Source organism: Neltuma alba, unplaced genomic scaffold, assembly GCF_004799145.2.
Source record: "Neltuma alba isolate B1F8T4 unplaced genomic scaffold, ASM479914v2 tig00001515_pilon, whole genome shotgun sequence".
NCBI classification, from domain to species: domain Eukaryota; kingdom Viridiplantae; phylum Streptophyta; class Magnoliopsida; order Fabales; family Fabaceae; genus Neltuma; species Neltuma alba.
The window spans coordinates 2,039-26,727 of record NW_021632490.1 but is presented as its reverse complement, the minus strand read 5'-3'; the positions used below and the strand labels follow the sequence as shown (position 1 = coordinate 26,727).

Below are 24,689 nucleotides of genomic sequence, written 5' to 3'. Positions count from 1 at the left end.
GGGTCTTGTTGACCAACTCCTGCAACATTGGAAGAGTGGAGTAGGTGAAATGGGACCACAAAATGTTAATATCTAGATGCTTGACAAGGCCCACTTATCGTCCCCTAATCCTCTTTTGTCAATTATTGTTGGCATTTTTTTTCATATCGATATATAAAATAAATCTAAATTAGTCCATGCTCATAGAATTCTTTTTTTTATATAAAAAAATTGCTGTGAGTTGGATCCTGAGGCTCACTCGAGTCAAAACATGTTTCTAGGTCTAAAAAGCATTTACAAAAATACTTAAACTCATAAAATTCTTTTAAAAAAAAGGCGAGTGAACTAGTTAGAAAAAAATGCGTGGAATGAATCCTTTCGGCTCACTCCTGTAACATTGGAAGAGAGCAGGTGAAATGGGCCCACAAAATGTTAATACCGAGTTGCTAGACAAAGGCCCACTTATTGTCCCCTAATCCTCTTTTGTCAATTATTGTTGCCATTTTTCTTTTCATATCGACATACCTTCTCTAATTTTTAAGAGCTGATTATTAGTTAAATTTAATCATAAATATGACAAAAAAAATTATTTTATTTTTCATATTTATTATTTTTTAAATTAATTTATTTTACTTATAAATTAAACATATGGTCTAATATTATATAAAGATAATTTAAGAAGATCATATTTCATTTATTATAAATAGTTAATTTATTTGACTTTCTTAGTTTATTCAAATTAAATAAGTAGCTTGTATCTGAGGGATCCAGAGAAATGGGTATCTAGGTATTATTAAGTCATATTTGGATATTCAATTAAAGTTGTGAAGATAATTTAGATTTGCAGGGATTGACAGAAACTTTCCATAACACACCCACGAACTTATAGATTTTACTCTCCAAGTGTGATAATTAGTCCGCCCTTATAGGGCGCAATACTTTAATAATTTACTGCGCAAGATGAATATGTTCAATAACTTCGTTTGTATTAGCCAAAATGGCTATTGTTGGATTGAGAGACTTATCTATGAAAGCATTCCCAGGGACCCTGAATCTCTTACGTTGAAACTGTCCAAAATCAAGGATTTTTAACTTGTCTGAATCTGCTTAGTATTGGAAAATACGTTTTACATGAATCCAGATAAAACTCATTATACTTATTCCGTATTCTGTATTTAACAATTAAAAAACTGCTTCCTCTAAACTGTTCTAAATAGGCTTTTAATCTCTTTATACCCTTTTTTGTTGTTTCATGTTTATTACTCTTTCGGTCCTGTTTATAAGGTATTTTTAGTATGTTTCACACAAAACAAGAAAAGCCTTAAATTTTATTAATTCTCATTTAAAATTTAATAACTTTTTAACTTTATCCCTATTTAATATATATTTTATACCTGATGTAAATAAAGTTAATATAATAATAATGGGGGGCAAAATTATACATTCATACAAAAAATTTCCCTTAGTGCCTTATAAATAGGACTAAAAAAATCTCCTCTCCCTCCATCTTCTTGAAACTCATTTTCTTCTTGTATGTCATGAATTCCCCATACAACTAATCTTTTTTCGGTGTCTTGTATGATGGTGGGAGAGAGCATACTCCATACCATATTATCAGATTTTGCTGTTTCTCTTTGTAATACTACCTCCGGTCCTTAATATAAAACCCCGTTTGACTTTTAGTTTGGTCTTAATTATAAGATCCCAATTCATTTTGTCTCTCATATTTATGTATTTTTTTTCAAAATAGTCCTTCTAATGATGATAGTTCTAGCCAGCACACTTAATTAACAAGGATATTTTAGGAATGACAACACTTATTTATTACAAATAACTAACTTAACTTACTTCCTTAATCTCCTCAAATTAGTCAACTAGGTCTTATAATTATGATCGGAGGTAGTATTTCATAAACTCACGGCTTTCGTATTTTTCAGGATTAAAGGTGACTTTTGTTTGGGAAGTAGTTGCAAAGGTTTTTTTTTTTTTTTAATGATCAGAGCGGCATTTTTCCTGTCATTATTAAGAAGACGAAACTTATGGATATTAAGAAAATTACTTAAATAATTATTTGTTACAAATTTTTGTTGGTCTCTTTAAACTATTATTTTTAATCATGCCAATTAAATTATTAGGATATGAAAAACCTTTTACAACTAATAAGAATATTTTGAGATAAAAATGAGAAACAAAATATATTAAAGTCTTATATTTATGATAAAATCTAACTCATAATTAGATCTTATATTAAGAAACGAGCATAATATGTATGTATATATATGTTGTTGAAGCGTGGGTGGGTATGCTATCATTATCAAGAAGAAAAAATGACTGGAGATGATGACTGACAACTAAAATGTGGAAAAGCATTATTAAACGATAAGGAAACATGCTCACACCTTGAGAGACACACTTCAGTGGCGTCTGTAAAAAGTCAATAATATGTCCAATGCGACGGGTGTAATTACTTAACTACTACCTCCGGTCCTAATTATAAGACCCAGTTAACTTATTTGAGGAGATTAAGAAAGTATGTTAAGTTAGTTGTTTGTAATAAATAAGTGTTGTCATTCCTAAAATATCCTTGCTAATTAAGTGTATTGGCTAGAACTATCATTATTAGAAGGATTATCTTGAAAAAAATACATAAATATGAGAGAAAAAATGGATTGGGGTCTTATAATTAGAACCAAACAAAAAGTCAAACGGGATCTTATATTAAGGACCGGATGTAGTATTTAGATTAGCTTATTTTTGTAAAACGCAGTGTTTTTCTAGTGAAAATAAATAGACACTAAATGGGAAAAAGGGGACATATGCCCCCTTGAGTTTAAGGGTATGTTTAACTAAATGAGGGGAAGAGGAAATTTTAATGGAAGGAAGAAGAGGGGAGGATAGTGGAAGGATTTTAATATTACGTTATTTAGATTTATAAAAAAAGAGGAGCGGAGAAGAGTTGTAATATTACCTTGTTTGGTTTGTGAGGGGAGGGGAGGAAAAAATATTTTAACATGGACAATTTGCTGTTATTTTATTTGAGATTATTTTTTCAAATTTTATAAAATGTTTAATAAAATAGAATTGTAAATAACATTTAATATATTGAGTAATACTTATGCCAAAATTCTAATATACTCTAAAGCGTAATATTATTAAAAAGAAGACTGAGGCAATGTTCAAACACAACTTGTACTGTATCTTATTTTCAAATGAAATATTTAGTCATGCAAAGGAGAGAGTAGCGTTTGAGACAAAAAGAAAAGAATTTAGAGTATTATATGAATATTAAAAATAAATATGAACATAATAATCATGACAAAATATTACCCTTTTCCCTCCAAATCCTCCTAATTTTTGAGGGGAAGTGAAAATTTTTTTAAAATTTGCTATCTCCTCCTAAAATTTATGTGTTACTAAACAAGAAAAGAAAAAATTAAAATCCTTCCTCGTCTCCCCTCCTCTCATACCAAATGCATCCTAAAAGTCAATACTATTATTTTAACAGTTAATATTAGTATTTTTAATAATATGGGATAACAATGTCACGGGTTTAAATTTTTCCTAGATAAAGTCACACCCCAACCCTTGAAAAAAGAATCACTGATCTTTGACAAGACAATCTTTAAGCTACATGGATAAGGCCCTGGCCAAGGTGACGATATGGAAGTCACGTGATCTTAAGATGATGCTGGCATGTCTTTCTAATTTTATACTCCCCCTGTCCTTAATATAGGACTCAATTTTTGAGTTGGTTTTGGTCCTAAATATAAGACCTATTTATCATATTTATCAATTTTTTCTAAATTACCCCTATGGATACTCCCTCAACCATAATCAAGTAGAAGAGGGAGAGGGGTATTAAGAAAGATGATTATAGTATTTTAGGAAAAATGTGTTACTTTTCTTATAATTAACTAACTTACCTAACTTCCTTAATCTAATTAAATTAGTTAAATGGGTCTTATATTAAGGATCGGAGGAGTACATGCTAAGCTTTATTCATGTCTTTATAATATTACCTCATTGCAATTCATTTGCAAATATTTATCAAATATTTTTTGGTTATAATTTCATTCCACTCCATCCATATCCTTTCTTTTTTTTTTTTTTTATATTACAGAGGCAAGTTAAACTTGAGCTACTAACTACTGCGGTCTGCCATAACCATATTTGGCTGCGCGGAATCTAATCCTAGTTGGTTCAAACAACCAGTAGGCGGATTTGTCCATACACAATATTCCTCCATCAAATTATGGGCCATTCGTGCCAAGAAGTCGGCACATCTGATTGTTTCCCTGGGTGCATGTCTTATCTTTACGTCCCAGTCTGAATATATCAGCTCCCTAATCTCTTCTATTTCTACCCAATAAGGGTGCTGGGGTCCGCCATCCTGCATTAACAGTTGGATAGTCTCCGTAGAATCCGTATAAGCTACCACTCTCTGGTATTTGTATTGCTTGCACAATCTTAAACCGATCAGCAAAGATGTTAGTTCTGCTGCTGTAGACGGCATGTATCCAAGTTTTCTCTGGAAGCCAACTTTCCAGTAGCCTTGGTGGTCTCGAACAACTCCTCCTCCAACTGCTCTTCCTTGATTATTGACCGAGCCATCCGTGTCTAGTCTCACTGTACCCTCTTCCGGTAATTCCCATCAGTCTTCCACTACTCCATTGTAGTTGAATACCAAGTGTTTGTATTTTCCTTGCTCCACCGCTTCCGTCATCTGTAGGATAGCCATATGTTTTATCTCTGATGCTTGTTTTCGGGTACCGTTCAGGGCTCCGCTGCATCTATTCTTCCAAAGCAGCCAGCATAAGGAACAAAACAATCTGGTCCAGTGCCATCTTCTAGCCATTTTTTTGCCCCACTCCACTCTGAAGTTTCTTTCGAGCCAGACCTGCAAATCGGATTGAAAAAACTCTAAAAGCTTGTTAGCTTGCACAAATTTAATCCACACATTACGAGCAACCTCACAGTCTCTCAATATGTGTATGATATTTTCCTCTCGTTGACATTGAAAGGGACACTCCGCACTCACTGAAATCCCTCTTTGAGCTCTTAGGGAATTAGTAGGCAGTCTTTCATAGATTACTTGCCAAAAGAACATTTTTATTTTTTCAGGGACCGGCAGTTTCCAGATTTCCCTCCAACGCCCTGTATCTTGGTGACCAATCCTGTTGGAGATTTTCTTATAAGCAGACTTAACCGAGAAGTTGCCATCTGCGCTTGTTCTCCAACTGAACGTATCCCGCTCTCCTCCTCGTGGTGGGCATGTTTGAGTAATGATCTGAACCACCCATTCCGGTAGAAACTCTCTCCATTTTACAAGGTTCCACTGTCCATTCCTGAGTGTAAACGATTCAACTGTCGCACTGGGGTCTAGAGCGTGAAAGTGTTGGCTAACTAGATTGATGAGCGGTGTATCCAGAGCAGTCCATAGGTCCCACCACACTTTCGTAGATTTGCCATCGTTGACCCTCTTCCCAACTCCTCTGTCAAATTCCCCCCAAACACTAGTAATGCTTCTCCACACCACTGAAGCGGCCTTTCTCGGAAGTATTATGGGATGTGTCTCCGCACCACAATTGTATTTCGCTTTGAGGCATTGTACCCATAAGGCATTTGGCTTGGTAAGTAAACCCCAGCAGAGCTTCATTATTAAGGCTTTGTTCTGGCTTTGAAGATCTTTAATGCCGAGACCTCCCTCCTCCTTGCTGTTTTTCATGGTCTCCCAGGATGTTAAGTGCATCTTCCTTCCTTCTTGGGTTTGGTTCCACATGAACTTTCTACTGTTCTTTTCTATTTCCTTCAATACCCCTTTGGGCAGGAGCATCGACTGCATTAAGTAACTTGGCAAAGTAGAAATTACTGACTTAATCAGTACCGCTCGCCCTGCCATGGTTAAGAACGAACTTTTCCAGCCTGCCAATCTCCTTTGAGTTTTCTGAATTAACGGGAGGAATATCGCTTTAGTCATTCTCTTGTGAAGCAACGGTACCCCAAGATACTTCCCCATGTCTGCAGTGATTCCAATACCTAATTGCTGGCATAACTCCCTTGCTCTATTAAAGCATACATTTTTGGAGAAGTAGGCTTTCATTTTTTGAAGGTTAATCCGATGTCCCGAAACACTGCAGAAGTTATTCAGAACCTCTCTCATCTTTGCCACTTGCCCCGAAGTAGCTCTCCCGAAGAGCAACAGGTCGTCGGCAAAAAACAAATGGGAGATCATAGGGCCCTGTCTGCCAAACCGAATTCCCTTCTAGCTGCCTTCTTGGACTTCTTTTCTGATCACATGTCCCAGCCGCTCCATGCAGAGCACAAATAAATAAGGGCTAAGTGGATCTCCTTGCCTTAGACCCCTGGTAGGAGTGAACTGCTGCGAACATTCCCCATTCCATAGAATCTTCATCGTCGCTGAGGTTGTGCAGGCCATGATCAACCGCACCAAGTCCTCCTTTAGCCCTATTTTGTAAAGTGTATCTTCTAGGAATCCCCAATCCAGTCTGTCGTATGCTTTCTCCATATCAACCTTGACAGCCACAAAGTCTTTTTTTCCTTTCATGGATCTTATGGTGTGTATTGCTTCTTGAGCGATGATGACATTGTCGTTACTTTGGCGACCTGAGATGAAACTACACTGCTCCTGGTGCACTATCCTCCCAATCAGTCCTTTAAGTCTGTTTGCAATGATCTTTGTCACTATTTTGAAGATCACATTGCATAATGAGATCAGACGGAAGTCTTTCAGTTGACTTGGATTTTCCAATTTGGGGATCAGTACTATATTCGTGTGGTTTATCTCGGCCACTTTCATCGGGTTTCTCCATATGTCCCCCACTAGGGTACACACCTTGTTCCCAATTATATTCCACTGAGTTTGGAAAAAATGAGGTTGTAACCCATCAGGTCTTGGGGCTTTGAAAGCCCCCATCATGAACGCCGCATTCTTGATTTCCACCATGTTAAGTTCCTTATGAATCAAATAAATATCCTGTGTGGAGAGAGAGGGAAATTCCGCCAACCAGTTTAAGCTCTCACTGACCTGGTCATCCTTCGTGTATAGCTTCTTATAATATAAGGTTGCCATGTGCATCATTTCTGAATGATCAGTCACCCATCGACCATCATCATTTTGCAAAGTTTCAATGTGTTGTTGGTGCCTTCTAATGACAGTGGAAGCATGAAAGAAGCGAGTGTTTTTGTCTCCCCATTGAAGCCAATTACATCTTGATTTTTGAAACCATAATAATTCCTCCTGGGCTGCTAATTTTACATAGTCTTTCCACAGCTTTTTCTCAAGTCTGTAAAGCCCAGAGGAGAGCTTGTCCTGTCTGGCTTTATCGATTCCTTCTAGTCTTCGCAAGATTTGCCTCTTTTTTTGTGGTATGCTTCCTACCACCGAGTTATTCCAATTCGAGGCATCCTCCTGAAACGACTTGAACCCAGTGCACCAGTCTTTCGAATCCCAGGCTTGGCGAACCACTTCCTGAAAACCTTCCTCCAGGACCCAAGCTGATTGGTATCTAAAACTTCATTCCCGGGGCCTGTCGGTAGGGGTATTGATGTGGTTAGAGACTAAAACAATCCGGTGATCTGATTTGAATTTCATTCCGTGGGCTGCTTTACTCTGAGGGAATTTCAAAGCCCACTCAACATTACTGAAGGCCCAATCTAGCCGCTCTTTAACCCCTTGTTTCTCCCAAGTGAATTTTTCTCCAACCACTGGTAATTCCACTAATTGGGATTCCGAGATGCAGCTTGCGAAATGTTAAAGTGCTGGGAGAATGGGGGCTGCCCCACCCAACTTGTCTGACGGCGTTAAGAAGGTATTGAAATCGCCTACTATAACCCATGGCTCAGTTGTGGCATTAGAGATTACTTTTAAGGATTCCCAAAGCTCTATCCTTCTATATGCCATTGTTTCCCCATAAACAAAAGTTGCATAGAATTTTTCTTGTTTTGGTCTATCATGAATTTGACAGTGAATCATTTGAGTGTTTGAGCAAATGTAATTTATGCCGACTTCATTTTCCTTCCAGAGTACCCAAATTCCACCAGCAAAGCCAGAGGCTTCCACACGAATCCAATTCGTAAAACCTGATTTCCTAACCATCTTATCCGCCCTTAAGCCACTAATGCGTGTTTCCACCAGGCAAAGAACATTAATACCGTACTTGATGACGATTTCTTTAATCATATGCGAGAACAGTCTACTACCTGCTCCGCGACAATTCCATGTAGCCACAATCATTGATAACTGTTGGAAAGTAACCGCGCACCTGGCTTACTCTACTGATGGGTCATCATCCCAGGTTGGGTTTTGGCTTTCTGGCCAGTTTCCCATCTGTTGGAAATTGTGCCCTAGGGGCCAATCATTATGTTTTGAACATTGTTAATTTATGAGTTTATTAATTACGTTATCATATTATTTGCATGTTTACTGTGATAACTATCCTTGGATAACTCATGGTTTATCCTAAATGTCCCTGGTCGGTCATCTATGTGGGAGCAAAGATGAAATAAGACCAGTATGACTTTAAAGATATATAGAGATATAAATTAAAGTCATAGGCACATGTAAGAGTACAAGGTGTTGGACCGACCCGCTATGAGAGAGCTGCATGGGTTAAGTCATAAGCTTCTCTCATATACAAACCACGTCACTATGCCCTTTGACCTGAAATCATCATGGATTCCTACATGAGAAACGCTTAGCTTTGACCTAGTCAAAAGTCACTTTTGACCGAGTGATCATAAAGACTATGTTCAGGCTTAGTGGTTTTTCATGCGGAGGAATGTGAATGGTCAAGATGGAATTTGTCCCTCACATTCGTAGAGAGACATTACTGGGCCCCTCGATGAGTGAGTCTGAGAAATGTATGGCCATACTATAATGGAAAGGTAGTTCCATTTCTATACTCAGACTACTCAGGGATCGAGAAAGTAACGGTCATGAATAGGAGGATGACATTCTCCATGCCTCATCCATGACCAAAATGTCGTGAGACAAAAGGGACGTGATATGGTTGTATGAAAGGTTGCATCGTTCAATGATCCTCATATGATTTGGGTAGTCGTGATGTCTTGCTAGAGACCGCTTACGACTTGTGGGTCATCATAGTTAATGGCCCACTGCCAACTTCATATGGGCCTACAGGGTCGCACACAAAATAGCCCAACACGAGTTATGATGTCCAGATTCATTGAATCTAAGATATGTCCAGATTCAATGAATAAATAGGGTGGACGTGTGTATATATATATATATATATATTCGTATATATATATATATAAATATAAGAGATATTAATTTATAAGGATAAATTAAATATACAAATTCCGTCATCTCTTTATTAAATAAATAAGTGAATTAAATCTGTGAGACGGATTTAATTTAAACCATATTTATTTAATTGTTCTCTTATCTGATTAGGCAATATTTGATATTGTATTAATTTCGGAATTAATTTAGAGTTAATTTCGAAATTAAATATTATTAATTGAACCCATATAGCATCCTATATATTTGATATGAGGAGCTAGGGTTTAAAAAAAAAGAAGAGAGAACCAACACCTAAGAGACGGCAAAAGAGAGGAGAGAGGACGGATTCCTAAAACCCTAGACGGACATAGGCGCTAGCACGCCGTTCGAGGTTGAGGGCTACTCGTGTGGATACCGGTAGAGGAAGCCGACCGGAGTTGTCGACTTCGAACGTCAAAGGAGGCGAGCAGAAGCATCCTGAACGGTCGAATCATCGAGTCACCAGGGAATCGAACGCCTAAAGGTAATGCTTCTTACTACCTGACTTAAACGCGATCGGTAGATCCGGAAAGGGATTGAAAGTTTTAAAATTTCGAGTTGTTTTTCCGCTGCGCGTCGTCTTTCAATCCCCTACACCATCCCCTTCTGCTGCATATTGCTTACTGGCACTATCGCAAGTGCATTTTTCTCCTGGGTCCACTTCCCCCAACTGTATGATCAAATTATCTCCCTCAGTTTGATCTACCTGCATGTCCGAGCCGCATCTACTGCTATTCGTCATGTGTGTCTTCTCGCCTTCTATCCCTCCTCCAGCACATGTCCTTGTGTGTATATCACCTGCTACTACAATATGGCTTCTTCGACCCATGTCTCTGGGCTTTTCATTTACTTTCGCTGTTCTGGGCTTTTGTTCTCCTCCGGTTTTATTTCTTTCATCTACTCCCATTTGGGCTTTTTCCCTTGCTGTCGGCCCACTTGGCTGGGCGTTCTCCTTTCCAAGGCCACTCTGATTAGCCTTGTTCCTTACAGCCTCTTTTCCTTTCTTAGTTCTGTCATGTGCCGCCATTTTCATCTTCTGTCCCTCGTTGCTTCTATTTTCTGCTATATACCTCTGACCCATAGCTCTCAGTTTCAAAGCTGAAGGTTCTGCTTTTGTTTGCGCTGAGTTAGCCTCCGTACTCCCTTCCTCTTCCTCCGCCATATCTTGCAGAGCCGCAAATCTAGTGTTTAGACCGCCAAATTTGCTAGTTCTGACATTTCTTGGGGCTCCCCCCTGAGTCTCCCTTGTCTCGCTCACAGTAACATACCTCGATGTCCGTGCTTTCGTCGGTCTAGTCACCAACATCCAACTACCAAACATCTCGTCGGTGGCCGGCGACTTCCTCGCCTTCTTTTCCTCCTGGTTGCTCCTTTGTTTATCTCTTGTTTCAGTTGCACCCGCCGGTGGTGCATGGCCGACTCCATGGTGTTTAGAGCGCTCATCTCCAGTCGTTCCCTCTGCATAGGTCCAGGAGCAGTTTTCTCGCTTATGACCATGCCTTCCACACTCAAAGCAAATCAGGTTCAGTCCTTCATATTCTACCTGGTACAAACGATTTGCTGCAATAACCTTTGGAACTAACTTCTTTTGAAGGTCTATTTCCACGCACACTCTTGCAAACCGTCCCCTTTCCACATTCGAAATTCTGTCTGTAGCTTCAGTGCATGTACGCAAGTCCACCCTTAAAGTCTTCCCTATTATGTTTCCTAATCTGGTGATGAATTTTTTGTTGCAGCAATGGAGTGGAATATTCGGGATCCTAACCCAAGTAGCTATTTTCCTGAGTGGGTTGTTGAAGGGATCAAAGTTCAGGGACCACCTTTGGACTAGGACACTCTGTTGTTGAACCACCCAGGGACCTTCATACAATATCTTCTTATAGACATCAGCCCATCCTTCTTTTTCAGGTAATTTGACTACAAAGTAGTTGTTGGGTATGTCTATCAGGTCAAACTCAACTACATTCCATAAGCGGCCGAGATATCTTTTAAGAAAGTGGACATTGTATTTCCTTCCTAGCACCGTGATGATGAGAGCGGAGTTCCAAGGCTTACACCATTCTGCATATTCCTCGGGTTCTATTGGGACTGTTGGAAATTGTTTCATCAACGCATTGATTTCCTCTGTTTCCTCCGGCATTTCCCACTCTGTATTAAGCACATCCAATAACAGCTCATCCTCCTCCATACCACAGCTTCCATTTGCAACTCCATTGAATCCCAACAGGGAGTCCCGATAGGAGGGTGGCTGGCGACCAGGTGTCTCCATTTTATCTTTCTGTATCTGTTCCTGCACTTCTGGTTCTTTCATCATTTCCTCCTCCTTAGTCGCCTGGGTTTCGTCCATGTGGGTGTCCAGGATAGGTTGGAGTTGTGCAGTCTGTTTTGTCTTCTTCTTACTTCCACATACCAGGGCGTCGGACGGTCTGTCTGGGGGCACTTTCCGGTTAGCCTGATCTTCCATAATCTGTAAATGTTGATGGCACGGATTCCAAGAGAGAGAAACCTCTAATCCCTAGAAAACTTATAACTATCCATATCCTTTCTAATAACCAGATGAGCTTGCCTTTTGGCATAATGTTTGGCGTGCCCGTGGGTTTAAGGTTAACTTTCCCATGTTGTGTGATGTTGACTCATGTAATAAAAAGAATAGCAGCTCAGCTAGCTTTTACAATTTGGATGGTAAGCTATGCCATGGGTAAAGTATAAGGAAGGTATCACATTACTTTTTTTTTTTTAATTCTTAAAACGTTTGCAAGATTTAGGAGATATTTTTTTTTAAAAGAACTGAATTAAACATTAAGAGGATGTTTAGATGGAAACTAAACTATAATTTTAAAAATAATTTTAAGATATATAAAATAAACATGTGAGTGAAGTTCTATATCAACTTGCATGAAAGTGTTACTTTTGGAGTGCTTCCTTGATCAAATTAAATTGATTTTACCTTCTTACCCAAAAAAAAAGGGTTACACCCAATTACTCGTTTTTTGATGTTGAGATATTATCCAACGATACGAATGGCGAAAAAAAAAGAAATAATAAACGACACAATTTAAAGGTTAGTTTTGGATAAAGTTTTAATGAATTTTTACTGTGAGGTCCCATTTTTATATATTCTTTCTCATCTTATTGATTCAACCGGTTGTAGTTTGATTAGCTCTGCTTCTAATGCCATTAAACATACTCCTCTAGTCCTATTTATAAGATAAAGAGAAAAAAATTTTTAGTCCTATTTATAAGTTACTTCATTAAATTTTACCATGAATATATCATATTGTCTTTCATTTATAATAACGTAGATAGTTATTTTTTTTTGAAAGAAATATATATTAAATAGGGATAAAATTGAAAAGTTGTTATATTTTAATAAAGAGTTAAGGAAGTTTAACGTGTTTCTTGATCTGTGTAAAATATGTTGAAAGTCCCTTATAAATAGGATTAGAGGAATAATATAAAAAAATGTCACCCAAAGCATGTGATGGTTTTTTTTTGGGGCATTTGTTTTTTTCATTATCATCGCAAAGAGAAAACAGAGTCTGGGTTCTTAAACTTTCATCCAATTTGCAATTTGACCCGCTATATTTTAATTGATATTAAACCAGTCTTTAAAACTATAATTAGTTACCTGTTTGAACTTTATAATTGATTGATGTTGAGCATTGATTATTCGTGCCGACAAATGCAAATGCTATCGTTGTTGGCCACAAAGAGTAGTAAATATTATGACATAATGACATTAATTAATGTTCAATACTCCTTTTAGTCCTATATATAAACTTCAAATAACCGAATCACGTATAATAAACTAACAGTTAAAATTAATTAAAAATAATAAATTAGTCAGAAATGTATTCTTTTTTTTAATAAAAAATTTGCTTTTATTTATTAAGAGAGTAGATGAGAGAGACAATAAATAAAAAAATGACAAAAGAGAATGTATGAGGATAATATTAATGAGAGAGATGGAGTATTAAATACAGCCAGAGCAAAATAGGTAAAAAGGTAATAAATGCTCACACAAACTAAAAAGTGAAACTTATATTTTGAACTAGACTATTTTTTAAAAGCAAAGCTTATTTATAGAACTAGAGAGAGTATTATTCATTTAGTCCCTTTTATAAGATGTAAATATATAAATTACACAGTTGATTTAAATTGATTAAAATAAATGACTGTGTACAAATGCATTTTATTTTTTGAAAAAAATCCCTTATTTATAGAGGGAAGGAGGGTGAATGAGAGGAAAAAAAGAGCAAATAGAATAATTAAGGGAGTGAGACTAAGTAGTAAGTAATGGGGTCAAAAATGTAAAATGATAAAATAAAAAAGATTAATACAATTTTTGGTCCTTTAAATTTATATGAATATTGGTAGAACAAAATAATTCAAGTTTTTATTAAACCACAGGGATCAATGTCTTAGACCAAAAAAAAGCTTGGGGAATTAGAATCTATGATTTACAACTCAAAAAACTAAAATTAAAATTAGATTAGAATAAACTTGATGGACTAAAAACTGTACTAATTATATTAAAAGTTTCAAAAAATTTATTGGTATGTTTTATAAGTAAGAATATGTTATCTTAAAAAAAAAAATCTTATCCATAAGAGTAGTAATCACATGGATTAAACCTCTAAGTATTCATAATTTTAAGACTGGATTGATTTTGATCAAAAAGTAGTAGCACTAATTGAACCAAATTATAAATTAGTCAGAATTAACTTCTTTTAAGCAAATTAGATGAGTTTTATTCTATAAAATACAAAAATAGTAGTATTAAAAAAACACTCGGAAGCAAAGCTTGAATACGACAAAAAAAAGGGAGAAAAAGATATGTTTTTCAATACAAGAAAAAAATCTGTGTTTGCATTCTATTGTCTTCCCTTCTTAATATAAAAACTAGTTGGGTAACTTAAATAAATTAAAAAATTAGTTAAATTATTTATTTGTAATAAATGTGTATTATTTCTTTTAAAATATCTTTACTGACCAAGGACTACTTTCGGTCCTTAATATAAGGCTTATTTGATTTTTATTTTGATCATAGATATAAAATCCTAATTTACTTTATTTCTCATATTTATTCATTTTTCAAGATAGTTCTTGTACTAATAATAGCTTTAGCTAGTATATTTGATTAGTAATGATATTTTAACAGAGTAAAAAAAGCGAATCGGACCAACCGGTTCAACCAGAAAACCGGTGAACCAGTCATTGGTCTGGTCTGGTTCATGGATTAAATTGGAGAACGATTGGAACCAGATTGAACCGACCAAACCGGTATGAAGCGGTGTGAACTAGTAATGAACGAGTTTGAATAATTATATTGCTATTTGTCATATTTTTTTCTCATTTAGCTTCTAGTATCTCATTTATTATATATTTAAATGAATTTTAATGGTAATTTTGATATCAATAACTATTACTTTTAGTTCTTAAAGAATCATAAAGATCAAAATTTTCAATATTGTTGTACTTTATTATTATTACAATCAAATTATTACTGTATTTCCTTATATTTTGTTATTAGTGATTATTAGTATTGTTATATTTTGTTATTTTCAATCAAATTATATTATTTTAATACAATCAATTTGATCTGGGTTGACTTCGATCTGATCCACTGGCCTTTGAACCACCATCTCAATTAGTTTAGTGTCCAATCCGGTTTTTGTTCCTTGTATTTTAGCAAAGATAATATCTATTTATTACAAATAACTAACTTAACTAATTTTTTTATAGTAAGAAATTAAGGCAGTATATTGGTTAGAACTACTGTTATTATAAAAATTATCTTAAAAGATAAATAAATATAAAAGACAAAATAAATTAAGAGAAGATTAAAATAAAAATAAAATAAACTCTTATATTTAATACTCCTCCGGTCCTTAATATAGGACCCAATTCTTGAGTTGATTTTAGTCCTAAATATAAGACTCATTTCTTATATTTATTATTTTTCTCTAAATTACCTCTATGGATATTCCTTCAATCATAATCAAGTAGAAGAGGGAGAGAGAGTATTAAAAAAGATGATTATAATATTTTAGAAAAAATGTGTCACTTTTCTTATAATTAACTAACTTATTTAACTTTCTTAATTTAATCAAATTAGTTAAATAGGTCTTATATTAAGGATCGGAGAAGTACTATTAACTAGGCTGAGGTACTCTTTAAATGACGCAATATGCCACCATCTGTCCGTCAGTGTTATTTTCAACTACTTCCCCGTCTTCCCTTCCACTCGACACGCCACAAAGCTGTGTCTTTCTTATCCTGAACGCCTCATCGAGGCTTTTGGAATCTGGTTCTCTGCCTACTGATTAAGCCAATGTTAAAGAAAACACACGAATCAAAAGAAGAAACAAGAAGAATTCGATTCTCCAATCTATCTGACTACCCAGATTCGCTCGCGGTAACTTCCTAGGTATTTCGCTTCCCCTGCCTTCTTGTGCATAACTGAGTAATCTCGGTGTTTCTGAATTAATCAGACTCAAAAACGAGCTATTTATTCAAATTTTGTGAGAAATTGTTATTGTTGAAGATACGATGGGCAACGCCTTTGTTAAAAAGCGTAACGCTCAATTTTCCAGAAATGTTAAAGAGGAGCGCGGAAGTAGCAGGTCATCTAACCTAAGTAACCGAACGGTGCCTCAACCTCGACGACCACAGCCCCAGCCGCCGGAGATGATGCAGAGGATATGGAGTAACAAGAACCGATCGTCCGGAGAAAGCTCCGTCGTGGCAGGAAAGGAATCGGTGAAGAAGAAATATGCTTTGATTCCCGATAACTTCACTACCCTTGAGCAGGTTTGAACTTTGATTCAATTTCTCTAAAAATTTCATTTTGTCTGATTGTCATTTGTCTTTGGTGCCTTTTTTTTTTGGTGGTTCCTTTCGCTAAATTATCCATTGGAAAGTGTCAAGTGAAAATCGTAGGAAGCGGTGAGTATATGTTAAATAATCGATTAGAGAAAAAGAAGAATCTAGCATTGGAAATATTTTGGTTTTTTCACTTATAAAAAATGTAGAAGTAAGTTTTATTTTCTGGAATGTGAGTAGTTTTTTTTAAAAATGTTTTACTAACGTTATTTCTTTTTTTTTTTTGGTCCATACTCACGTTATTTCAATAGTTAGTTTATTTCCTTATTTTACCTGAGTATAGTTTATTTTCAAAACAGAGTTTCTCAATATTTGGTAAAACTTCTGAGCACTATGAAATTATCACTGGGCTTTAAAATTACGGGGCTAAAGGTAAATAAGTTTTTTTCAAACAATAAATTCAATAATTAAGATTACATTACTAGATCATTAAACTTGGAGCTTTAACACTATTCGATTGGACTCGGAGCAGCTAGTAGGCAGGTCCCTTCGTTAATGCATTGTGATTTCTGACCCGTGAGCTGAGTTGAAACGTGTTTCTTGAAAGGGGGTGTCTGCCACTTGCTTAGATATTGGTAAAACGAAGACTTAAAAAGTCAAGTGGGTGTGTGTCCCGTGGTGAGGGCTCTACTTTTAACGTGATTGCAAAATTCAAAATTCAAAATTCAAATTTGATTCCCCCACCCCCCACAAAAAAAAGCAAAAAAAAAAAAAAAAGAAACCAGAAAAAGAGGAGAAGACTCCATATTGAGTTTTTTTTTTTACCAGCCAGACTTCATATTGAGTTTAAGGACGGAGAAGCAAAATTCCTTTCATACACACTATAAAATTGGTTGTTGGGTTGCCAGATGAGATCCATAAATGAATTCCATGAAATTTTATATTTAAGACTAGTTTTAAATCCAAAATAATTTGAGTTTAAAAAAAAGAAGTACTAGCATCATGTTCTTGACTTCATGTGATTATGGAAGTCCCATTAAACGTTTTTCTGATGTAGAAGTAGTCAATTTATCAGGGGAAAAAAGACTGGAAGGATTAATTGAAAACTAGAAGCAAGATAAAAAGAGGGAAAATTGGGAAAAAGCTCCCATTAATTTTTTTTATTGGTAAAAATGACTTAAATCAGAATATTAACACATCATATGTTCGGATTTTATAAAATATCAGTTTTTTTTTTAAAATGGTCAGATTGTTCTCATTAATAAATCTTTCAACGGATTTTTTTTTTTTTTTAAATTTTCTCCCGTAAGATATTAGGCAAGTGGGAAATTGACGTGTTTTAGGGGCCTATTTATGATAGCTATCATTGATAAAAAAATGATTGATGATATATTTTTTTCCCGCGATGCTTGATTGATCATGTTTAGTGGATATAATAATAAGTCTTTATATTATTGGTGGGGACCTTGCTTTGTTTTGATCTAAAAGTCCATAGGATAACCTGTTTGGGACTGATACGGGATGCAAGGCGCCGTTGGATTTCAATTCTCAAAAGATACACGTCTTGGATTACCTAGTTTTTTATTCAAAAGACATAACTATTATGGATAAGAGTTTAAAACGTTTAAGATTTGGAGGCTGGACGTATATTTCTTAAAAGTTAAAGACTGAATATGTTTTCTAAATTTCTTACGTGAAAGATATCATACTACGTGGGAAAGAGGAATATTTAAGAAATAAAGATCATTAGACAACATGGTTTTGTAAAGAACAATGTTACTGTTGTAATGAGGCGTGGAGTATAAAATACTATTTGATTCTTAACATAAAAAGCTAGATAACTAATTTTATGAATATTAAAAAAATAATTAATTTAATTATTTATAATAAATAAATGTTGTCTTTTCTAAAATATCTATATTATTTAGTGAAGTTAGTATCATTAATTAATCTCACAATATCATAGCATAAAAAATTGTGATATGGTAAAAAGTTGGGGAAAAAAAAGATAGGGTGAAAATTTCTTTTAGGAGGTTGAGTTTTCTAAATATTTAAGTGGGTTTTACGCTTTTGCTAGAAACTGGTAAATGGGTGAACAGTGTAAATCCATACTTGCTTTTTTTTATTTATTTAAGAATCGTTTATTCATTTTGGGGGGGGGGGGACAAAGGCTTAGGCAATTTCTTTTGGTACAGAGGCAAAATTTAAGTTTAGGCCAAATCGCATTTGTCATTACATCATTTCGTGGGGGAGAAGTTTGGGGGATAGGGATTGTGGTGATTAGGACCAAATCAAATCTTGCCATCCCATTGTATTCCATTATAATACTCCTGTGTTCTCACAGCGCGATCCACAATGTTGTGATGGGTAGGTCACGGCGTGATCCTCATGTTATGCAAGTCAACAAAAAGGAAAAAGAGGCTACCATAGAAACGACTTGGTCTTATATTTTTATTTTTTTATTTTTTGGTCTTTGAAATGCTTGTTTACCCACCGCTTTAATTCAGGAAAGAAACTAGACATGGTCTAATATTTATCACTTGACAAGTCAAAATCTCATAAGCCTTTAGCAGAGTGATTTAGGCTGCCCAGGAAAACAAAACACAAGTAAATATGGCACATGCTTTCTATTCCACTGAGGGAAAGAACCCAAGTAATTGGAACTGTTGATAAATCAGTAGCTATGGGTTAAAGTATCCGAAAGGCACAGTTAGCGATAACATCCTACTAAAAAAAAAGTATCCGAAAGGCACTCTGAGATATTTAGAGGCAAGTAAAATAGACAATCATTATATCAAAATGACCTCTTTGAAAACTGTAGAATGCTCAAGAGATGAGCGAGTCCGCGAAACTGCATAGCACCGTCTCTCTAACCTCTTCCAGTTTCCTCTTCATCTCCACCAGCTCCTCCAAACTGTCACACCCTTCCAATTTGATCGCCTCCAACTGTTCTCTCAAACCCACGTTGTTAGTAGTAGAGGCAGAGTCGGAAACAGAGGGCTCCGTCATACAGCTCCCGCCGGTGCTGCTGGTGCCGGCGGCTGTCATAGTCGTCATTGACGCCGCGGTGGAGCTGTGAAGGAATTGGTCAATGATGGGGTCGAAGGAAGGGGAGCCATGGACGTAGGATCTTCCAGTAGGAGAAAAGACCAGTACCGCAATGAGGGACCCTGAGATTTTGTGGTATTGCTGAGCCTTCTTGAACAGTCCCTCGCGGCGCTTGGAGAAGCAAACGTACCTCGCTGATTTGTTCTCAATTTTCTTGATCTCTGTGTTCCGCTTTCCGGCTCCCATTACGGCGGCCGGCGGTGGAGGGGAATCGGGAAAACGATTCACTGATGTCGGGAAATAACGCAATGGTCTAGTTTTGCCGCGGAGATGGCGGTGGCAATGGTCTAGTTTTGCCGCGAAGATGGCGGTGGCGGGAGTGATCCTGGGTAATAAGGAGCGAAAGCGAAGTAGAAAGGAAGGATTGATTAGGCCGTTCTGGTTTCCTTCTCATAAATGATAAACCTTGTTACTTGCGCGCTAAATGCTAATCTCGACCTTAACGGCTAGATTTCTGTTCAGTTTAGGAAACTCTCGTCAAATTCTGTTGGGCATTTATTTCCTGATTGCTTAGTAAATATTTTAATAATCAAAGTGAATATTTGGATGAAGTTCAGCAAACATTTGATTTAATTTGATACGACCCAGATAAACTAAGTTATTTCATTATCCGATTGTCCATATAGTTTTTTTAATATAAAAAAATTCATATTTATCTTTAATATAAGAGTTAGTTGACTGATTTGAGTAGATTAAAAAAATTAGTTAAGTTAGTTATTTGTAATAAATAGGTGTTATTTTTATTAAAATATTTTTTCTAATTAAATATATTGGTTATAATTACCATTATGACAAATATTATCTTAGTAAAAAAAAATATATATATAAAAGGTAAAGTGAACCAGGGTTTTATATTTAGAGTCAAAATAAAAATTGAACAAATTCTTATATTAAAGATAAGAGATAGTATGTACACTTCTAATTCCAAACAATAAGTAGTCTATGCGCATTGCGCAATTTGTTTCTATAGTTTCTCAATTAGTTTTAAGTTAAAACAATGATTTATTTATTTATTTATTTTTTTAAAAATCTAATGGGATTGGCGCGGTTGCTTGTTCTTGACTAGGCTACTTTTGGATAATCTTATTAGGGTTTTAAAGCGGATATGGAATTTTTAGATGGTAATAATGTATTGAAGGCATGTATATCTCACATGAATTTTGTAATAATTTATTAATTTAATCGGAAGTAGTCTTCACAGCTTATTTATGTAAGAACATGAAAGAAATGGGATGGGTTTGATTAAGTTGAATAGTTAATTAGTATAACTATATTTTTGTGTAACAAAACAGTATAACTAAAAAAAAATATTCAACTGGATCCATCCCATCCCATTTCTAAAAAGCGTAAAAAAATAGTATATTTTGGCTCTCTACTGCCAACTATAAAAATTGTTGACGGGAGTTTTCCAGAATGTTATTTATTATTTTTGTGCGGTATTATTCTAATTATTGTTTTAGTCCCTACCCCTAGTCGATATACATACGCTTGTCCCCAAAGCTGTCATCCATGCAGGGTCATTTCAAGAATTTCTTCATGTCAGTAAAACGAATTTTTTGAACTATGTCACGTATGATCTTAATATAACTCCTTCATTTGAGCAAGTAAATTAGAGTAGTTTATGTCTATATCTGCAAATTCTAAACTGTTCGGCATACGTGCATTGCACAACAAACGTGAAAATTTCAGCGTCTTTCTCTTCTAAACAGGTGACCGCAGCCTTGAGGAAAGAAGGTTTGGAATCATCAAATCTCATCCTTGGAATTGATTTCACGAAGAGCAACGAGTGGACTGGTAAGTGATAATACACGAAACACACACTATTATGCTTTTTAGTACGAAGTATTGAAAATTGAAAACGAGAGATGGGGAATGGAATTGCAATTGAGAAAAATTATTAAAAAGATAGTTAGCATGAGTAATTACTTGTTATATGGGATTAGACAAACTCATAAAAATGAGATTGGGAAATAACATCTCTCCCTATGATATTTTCCAATCCCATATATATTGATTTACCTAATCTCATATAACATGCATTCTCTTATGTTAAACACTCTTTTAATAGATTTTATCAATCTCAATAACAATCCCTGTTTCTAATTTTCAATGCTTCGTACCAAATAAGACCTATGTATCCTGATGATTCCGTGGCCATGATTGTGAACTTTAACTGGCATAAATATGGTTTCTGGTTTGATAAAGGAAACATGGGTTTAAATTATGTTGTACCTTTAAAATGATTTCTCTTTCATCGCTCGCCTTAGAAGCCAATGTATCCGTGTTTTTATTAAAGGCAAAGTATCATTTAATAATAGAAGCCTGCATGCTATTGGATCAACACCCAACCCCTACGAGAAGGCCATCTCTATTATCGGCAAGACCTTGGCGCCCTTCGATGATGACAATTTAATTCCATGTTTTGGCTTTGGTGATGGTAAGTCCCAATCCTTAAGGCAGTCCACGTATAAAAGGAAGTTCCTTTCACTTAACTATCCTCATTTTACAGCTACCACCCATGATCAAGAAGTATTTAGCTTTCACAGTGATCATTCATCCTGCCATGGTTTTGAGGAAGTTCTGGAGTGCTACCAAAAAATAGTTCCGAACTTGAAACTTTCAGGTCCTTATCAATCTATCATATTTGGATTTTATAGTCATCAGCTTGTTCAAATATGATGTGACCCTTTAATCTTTTGCTTAAAAATGATGGCTTAAGGATATTTGTTTGCAATTTTGGTTTTGAAGGGCCAACTTCTTACGGTCCGGTGATTGAGGCTGCAATAGACATAGTTGAGAAAAATGGGGGCCAATTCCATGTGTTGGTTATAATTGCAGATGGACAGGTTTACTCAGGCTACCTCTATATATCTGAGTCGGCCGCATATGTGTTGCAAATTTTAGTTACGCATTTTTCTTTGATATGAAGGTTACAAGAAGCGTAAATTATGATGACGGAGAACTGAGTCCTCAGGAACAGAAGACCATCCAAGCCATTGTTGAAGCAAGGTAAAGTGATGACTGATGAGGAGCGTCAAAAATCACTTTAGCTTAAAAATTTAAGTTGCAAATAAAAATCTTATGAATACTGATTTCTATTTTCTACCCGATCATTTCTATTTTCTACTGCCAGTTCATATCCACTTTCGATTGTTCTTGTTGGAGTTGGTGATGGGCCTTGGGAAGACATGAGAAAGTTTGATGACAAGATACCTGCACGCGATTTTGACAATTTTCAGGTACAGCACAACGATTATCAGAAATTCTGGATGGCATTACCTTGCCTACTTGCATTATTGCCATCTTCATCACTTGCTTACATAGCATATTTCAGTATAAAGCATATTTCTTCCTCTGTGCAGTTCGTTAATTTCACTGAGATAATGTCTAAAAATTCAAGCCCTTCTCAGAAAGAAGCAGCTTTTGCTCTGGCTGCTCTGATGGAGATTCCATTCCAGTATAAAGCAGCTATTGAACTTAAAAGACTTGGGTAAAGATTCGCATACACTACTTAATTTTACTTGATGAAAAGCAAAAAGGAAATCTAATATGCTTTCACTCTATTCTGTCGACAGCTTTCCCTGAAGCAATCTTGTTTTCTTTGTCATGACTGTTTGATTGAGTTTGCCATTCGATGATTGACTTTTTTCTTCTTTTGAACGGACAATAGCCGTACGACAGGTAGGGCTAAGAAAATAGTTCCGCGACCTCCTCCAGTTCCTTATTCTCGACCTGCACCACCGGCTCGTCTACCAAGCAGTGTTCCCTCAGACGATGAGCGAAATCAGCAGCAGGTATATGAGACTAAAATCAAGAGTGCTGTTGTATAATTGCCTTAATTGTCCCTTGTTTTGGAAATTAAATTTACTGCAATAAAAATAAGTCAGAAGTTAGACATGAGCAAGTAATTGCTACACATCACTGCTTGCTTTGCTGACAAGTTTGAGGTTGTCCTCTGATAATTCTGATATTTATAGGCCTGCCCTATTTGCCTGACAAATGCTAAGGACTTGGCCTTTGGATGTGGGCACATGGTGAGCTTCATTGAATTCAATTCACGGTCTCCGTTCTTGTCTTTTCTGTTTGTTCTTTGTGTTTTACCAATCTTTTGAAATGCAGACTTGCAGAGATTGTGGATCCAGGTTAACCAACTGTCCCATTTGCCGAGAGCGGATCACAAGTCGTCTCAGGGTGTTCACCGGGTGATTGTGTAAGGGAAAGGGTACTTTTACAGAGAACTAGAACTTAATATTCTTACCTTTAAAGTTTGCTTGGTTTAATTTATTAAATCAAGGAAAAGTCTTAAAAAAAGACCATCAAAATAGAAAAATTGTAAATAGAGACCCATGATAACATTAGTATGGGTTTTGACAACGATTTTTATGAATGGGTCTCTGTATGCAATTTTTCTATTTCAGTGTTTTTTTGTGTGGCTATTTTCCCTTAAATCAAACTAAAAACGTAAATATGCATCTTATGATGAACAGCTTAAGGGGCTATGCTTTCCATAAAACCTACGTGGAAGAAGATTATGTACATTAACTAAGGTCAGAAAGTATTGCTTCCTGGTGGTTGGTTGAAGAATGGACTTGGATTTGCATGAGATTGCTGTATGTAGAGGGTGAGAGTGTTGCTTTCTAGACTGAAAAAGAGTGTCCTGGCTTTGTGGGAGATTTTATTTGTTTCATGTGGCGTATGGGTTTGAAGCTGTTCATAGCAATCGTCTGTTGTACATACAGATACAGTACACTTTCTTCTCTGTTGCCAATATGGTTTGAATAATTTGGTTACATTGATGCAAAGATAATACCTTTTCATCAATTGTGCATAGTGGCTTCAATATCTCTATATTCTTACTCCATGCAAGACAGTTTGACCGGGGAACCTGTTGACATATTAATTCAAGAATAAGTAGTTCAGTTGAATAGAGGTCAATTCGACTATGATTAAAATAATATAATCGAATTAAAATATACAGAAAAATTAATATCTAACCTTTAAAAAAGATATTTAGATAAAAATTGCTAATTCATAAATAAATAGAATAGTTATTTATAAATCAAACATATTCTAACAAAATAAATATACTAAAACACATATATGACCCGCTCCTATCCTCCCCCCGCCCCAAAAAAAAAAAAAACCTGCAATGATTTCATTATGAGGAGAAAAATATAAAATTTGACTCATTTCTCCTGCCCAAAACTGTACTTCGGACCGAATTGATTATGATAATGAAGGGATGATAATAATTTACTAATTGATGGATTTGACCGGTTGATTGGGTTGAGTTTTCATATTATTATCCCATTTTCCAAAGCTGTGATATGGATAATATTTCATCCTGAAACATTTTTTTAAAATTTATAATTTCCCTTATCCTTTATTTTGTGATCAAACATTTTTTTAAAATATATACGTAGTTCTTTCTCAATTCTCATTACTTATTATTTTTTTCAGGTGAAATCAACAT

General features: G+C 35.6%; 4 protein-coding genes across 8 annotated transcripts; 1 reads left to right on the top strand and 3 right to left on the bottom strand.

The window, feature by feature from the left end:
* The first annotated feature begins 1,943 nt into the window (after window positions 1–1,943).
* Window positions 1,944–24,061, top strand: LOC114758064 (E3 ubiquitin-protein ligase RGLG4-like). Of its 5 annotated transcripts, none has more exons than XM_028947092.1 (13): window positions 15,507–15,713; window positions 15,831–16,096; window positions 20,926–21,010; window positions 21,513–21,653; window positions 21,726–21,839; window positions 21,965–22,062; window positions 22,146–22,225; window positions 22,350–22,455; window positions 22,579–22,706; window positions 22,887–23,010; window positions 23,194–23,250; window positions 23,336–23,426; window positions 23,704–24,061. In XM_028947092.1, the coding sequence occupies exons 2-12, from the start codon at window positions 15,836–15,838 to the stop codon at window positions 23,420–23,422; spliced, it is 1,281 nt and encodes a 426-aa protein (XP_028802925.1). In that variant the 5' UTR covers window positions 15,507–15,713; window positions 15,831–15,835; the 3' UTR covers window positions 23,423–23,426; window positions 23,704–24,061. The 5 variants fall into 5 exon arrangements, with proteins under 5 accessions (XP_028802936.1, XP_028802925.1, XP_028802906.1 ...); XM_028947082.1 differs by having other exon boundaries at window positions 15,508–15,713; window positions 23,336–23,438; XM_028947103.1 differs by lacking the exon at window positions 15,507–15,713 and adding an exon at window positions 1,944–1,954 and having other exon boundaries at window positions 15,860–16,096; window positions 23,336–24,061.
* Window positions 4,121–4,492, bottom strand: LOC114758036 (uncharacterized). Its single transcript, XM_028947043.1, has one exon. It carries the CDS (start codon window positions 4,490–4,492, stop codon window positions 4,121–4,123), a length of 372 nt encoding a protein of 123 aa, XP_028802876.1.
* LOC114758054 (uncharacterized) lies at window positions 9,867–11,747 on the bottom strand. The gene has a single exon (XM_028947064.1). It carries the CDS (start codon window positions 11,745–11,747, stop codon window positions 9,867–9,869), a length of 1,881 nt encoding a protein of 626 aa, XP_028802897.1.
* On the bottom strand, window positions 18,866–19,794 carry LOC114758090 (agamous-like MADS-box protein AGL61). The gene has a single exon (XM_028947114.1). The coding sequence runs from the start codon at window positions 19,400–19,402 to the stop codon at window positions 18,935–18,937; it is 468 nt and encodes a 155-aa protein (XP_028802947.1). The 5' UTR covers window positions 19,403–19,794; the 3' UTR covers window positions 18,866–18,934.
* Window positions 24,062–24,689: the final 628 nt, after the last annotated feature.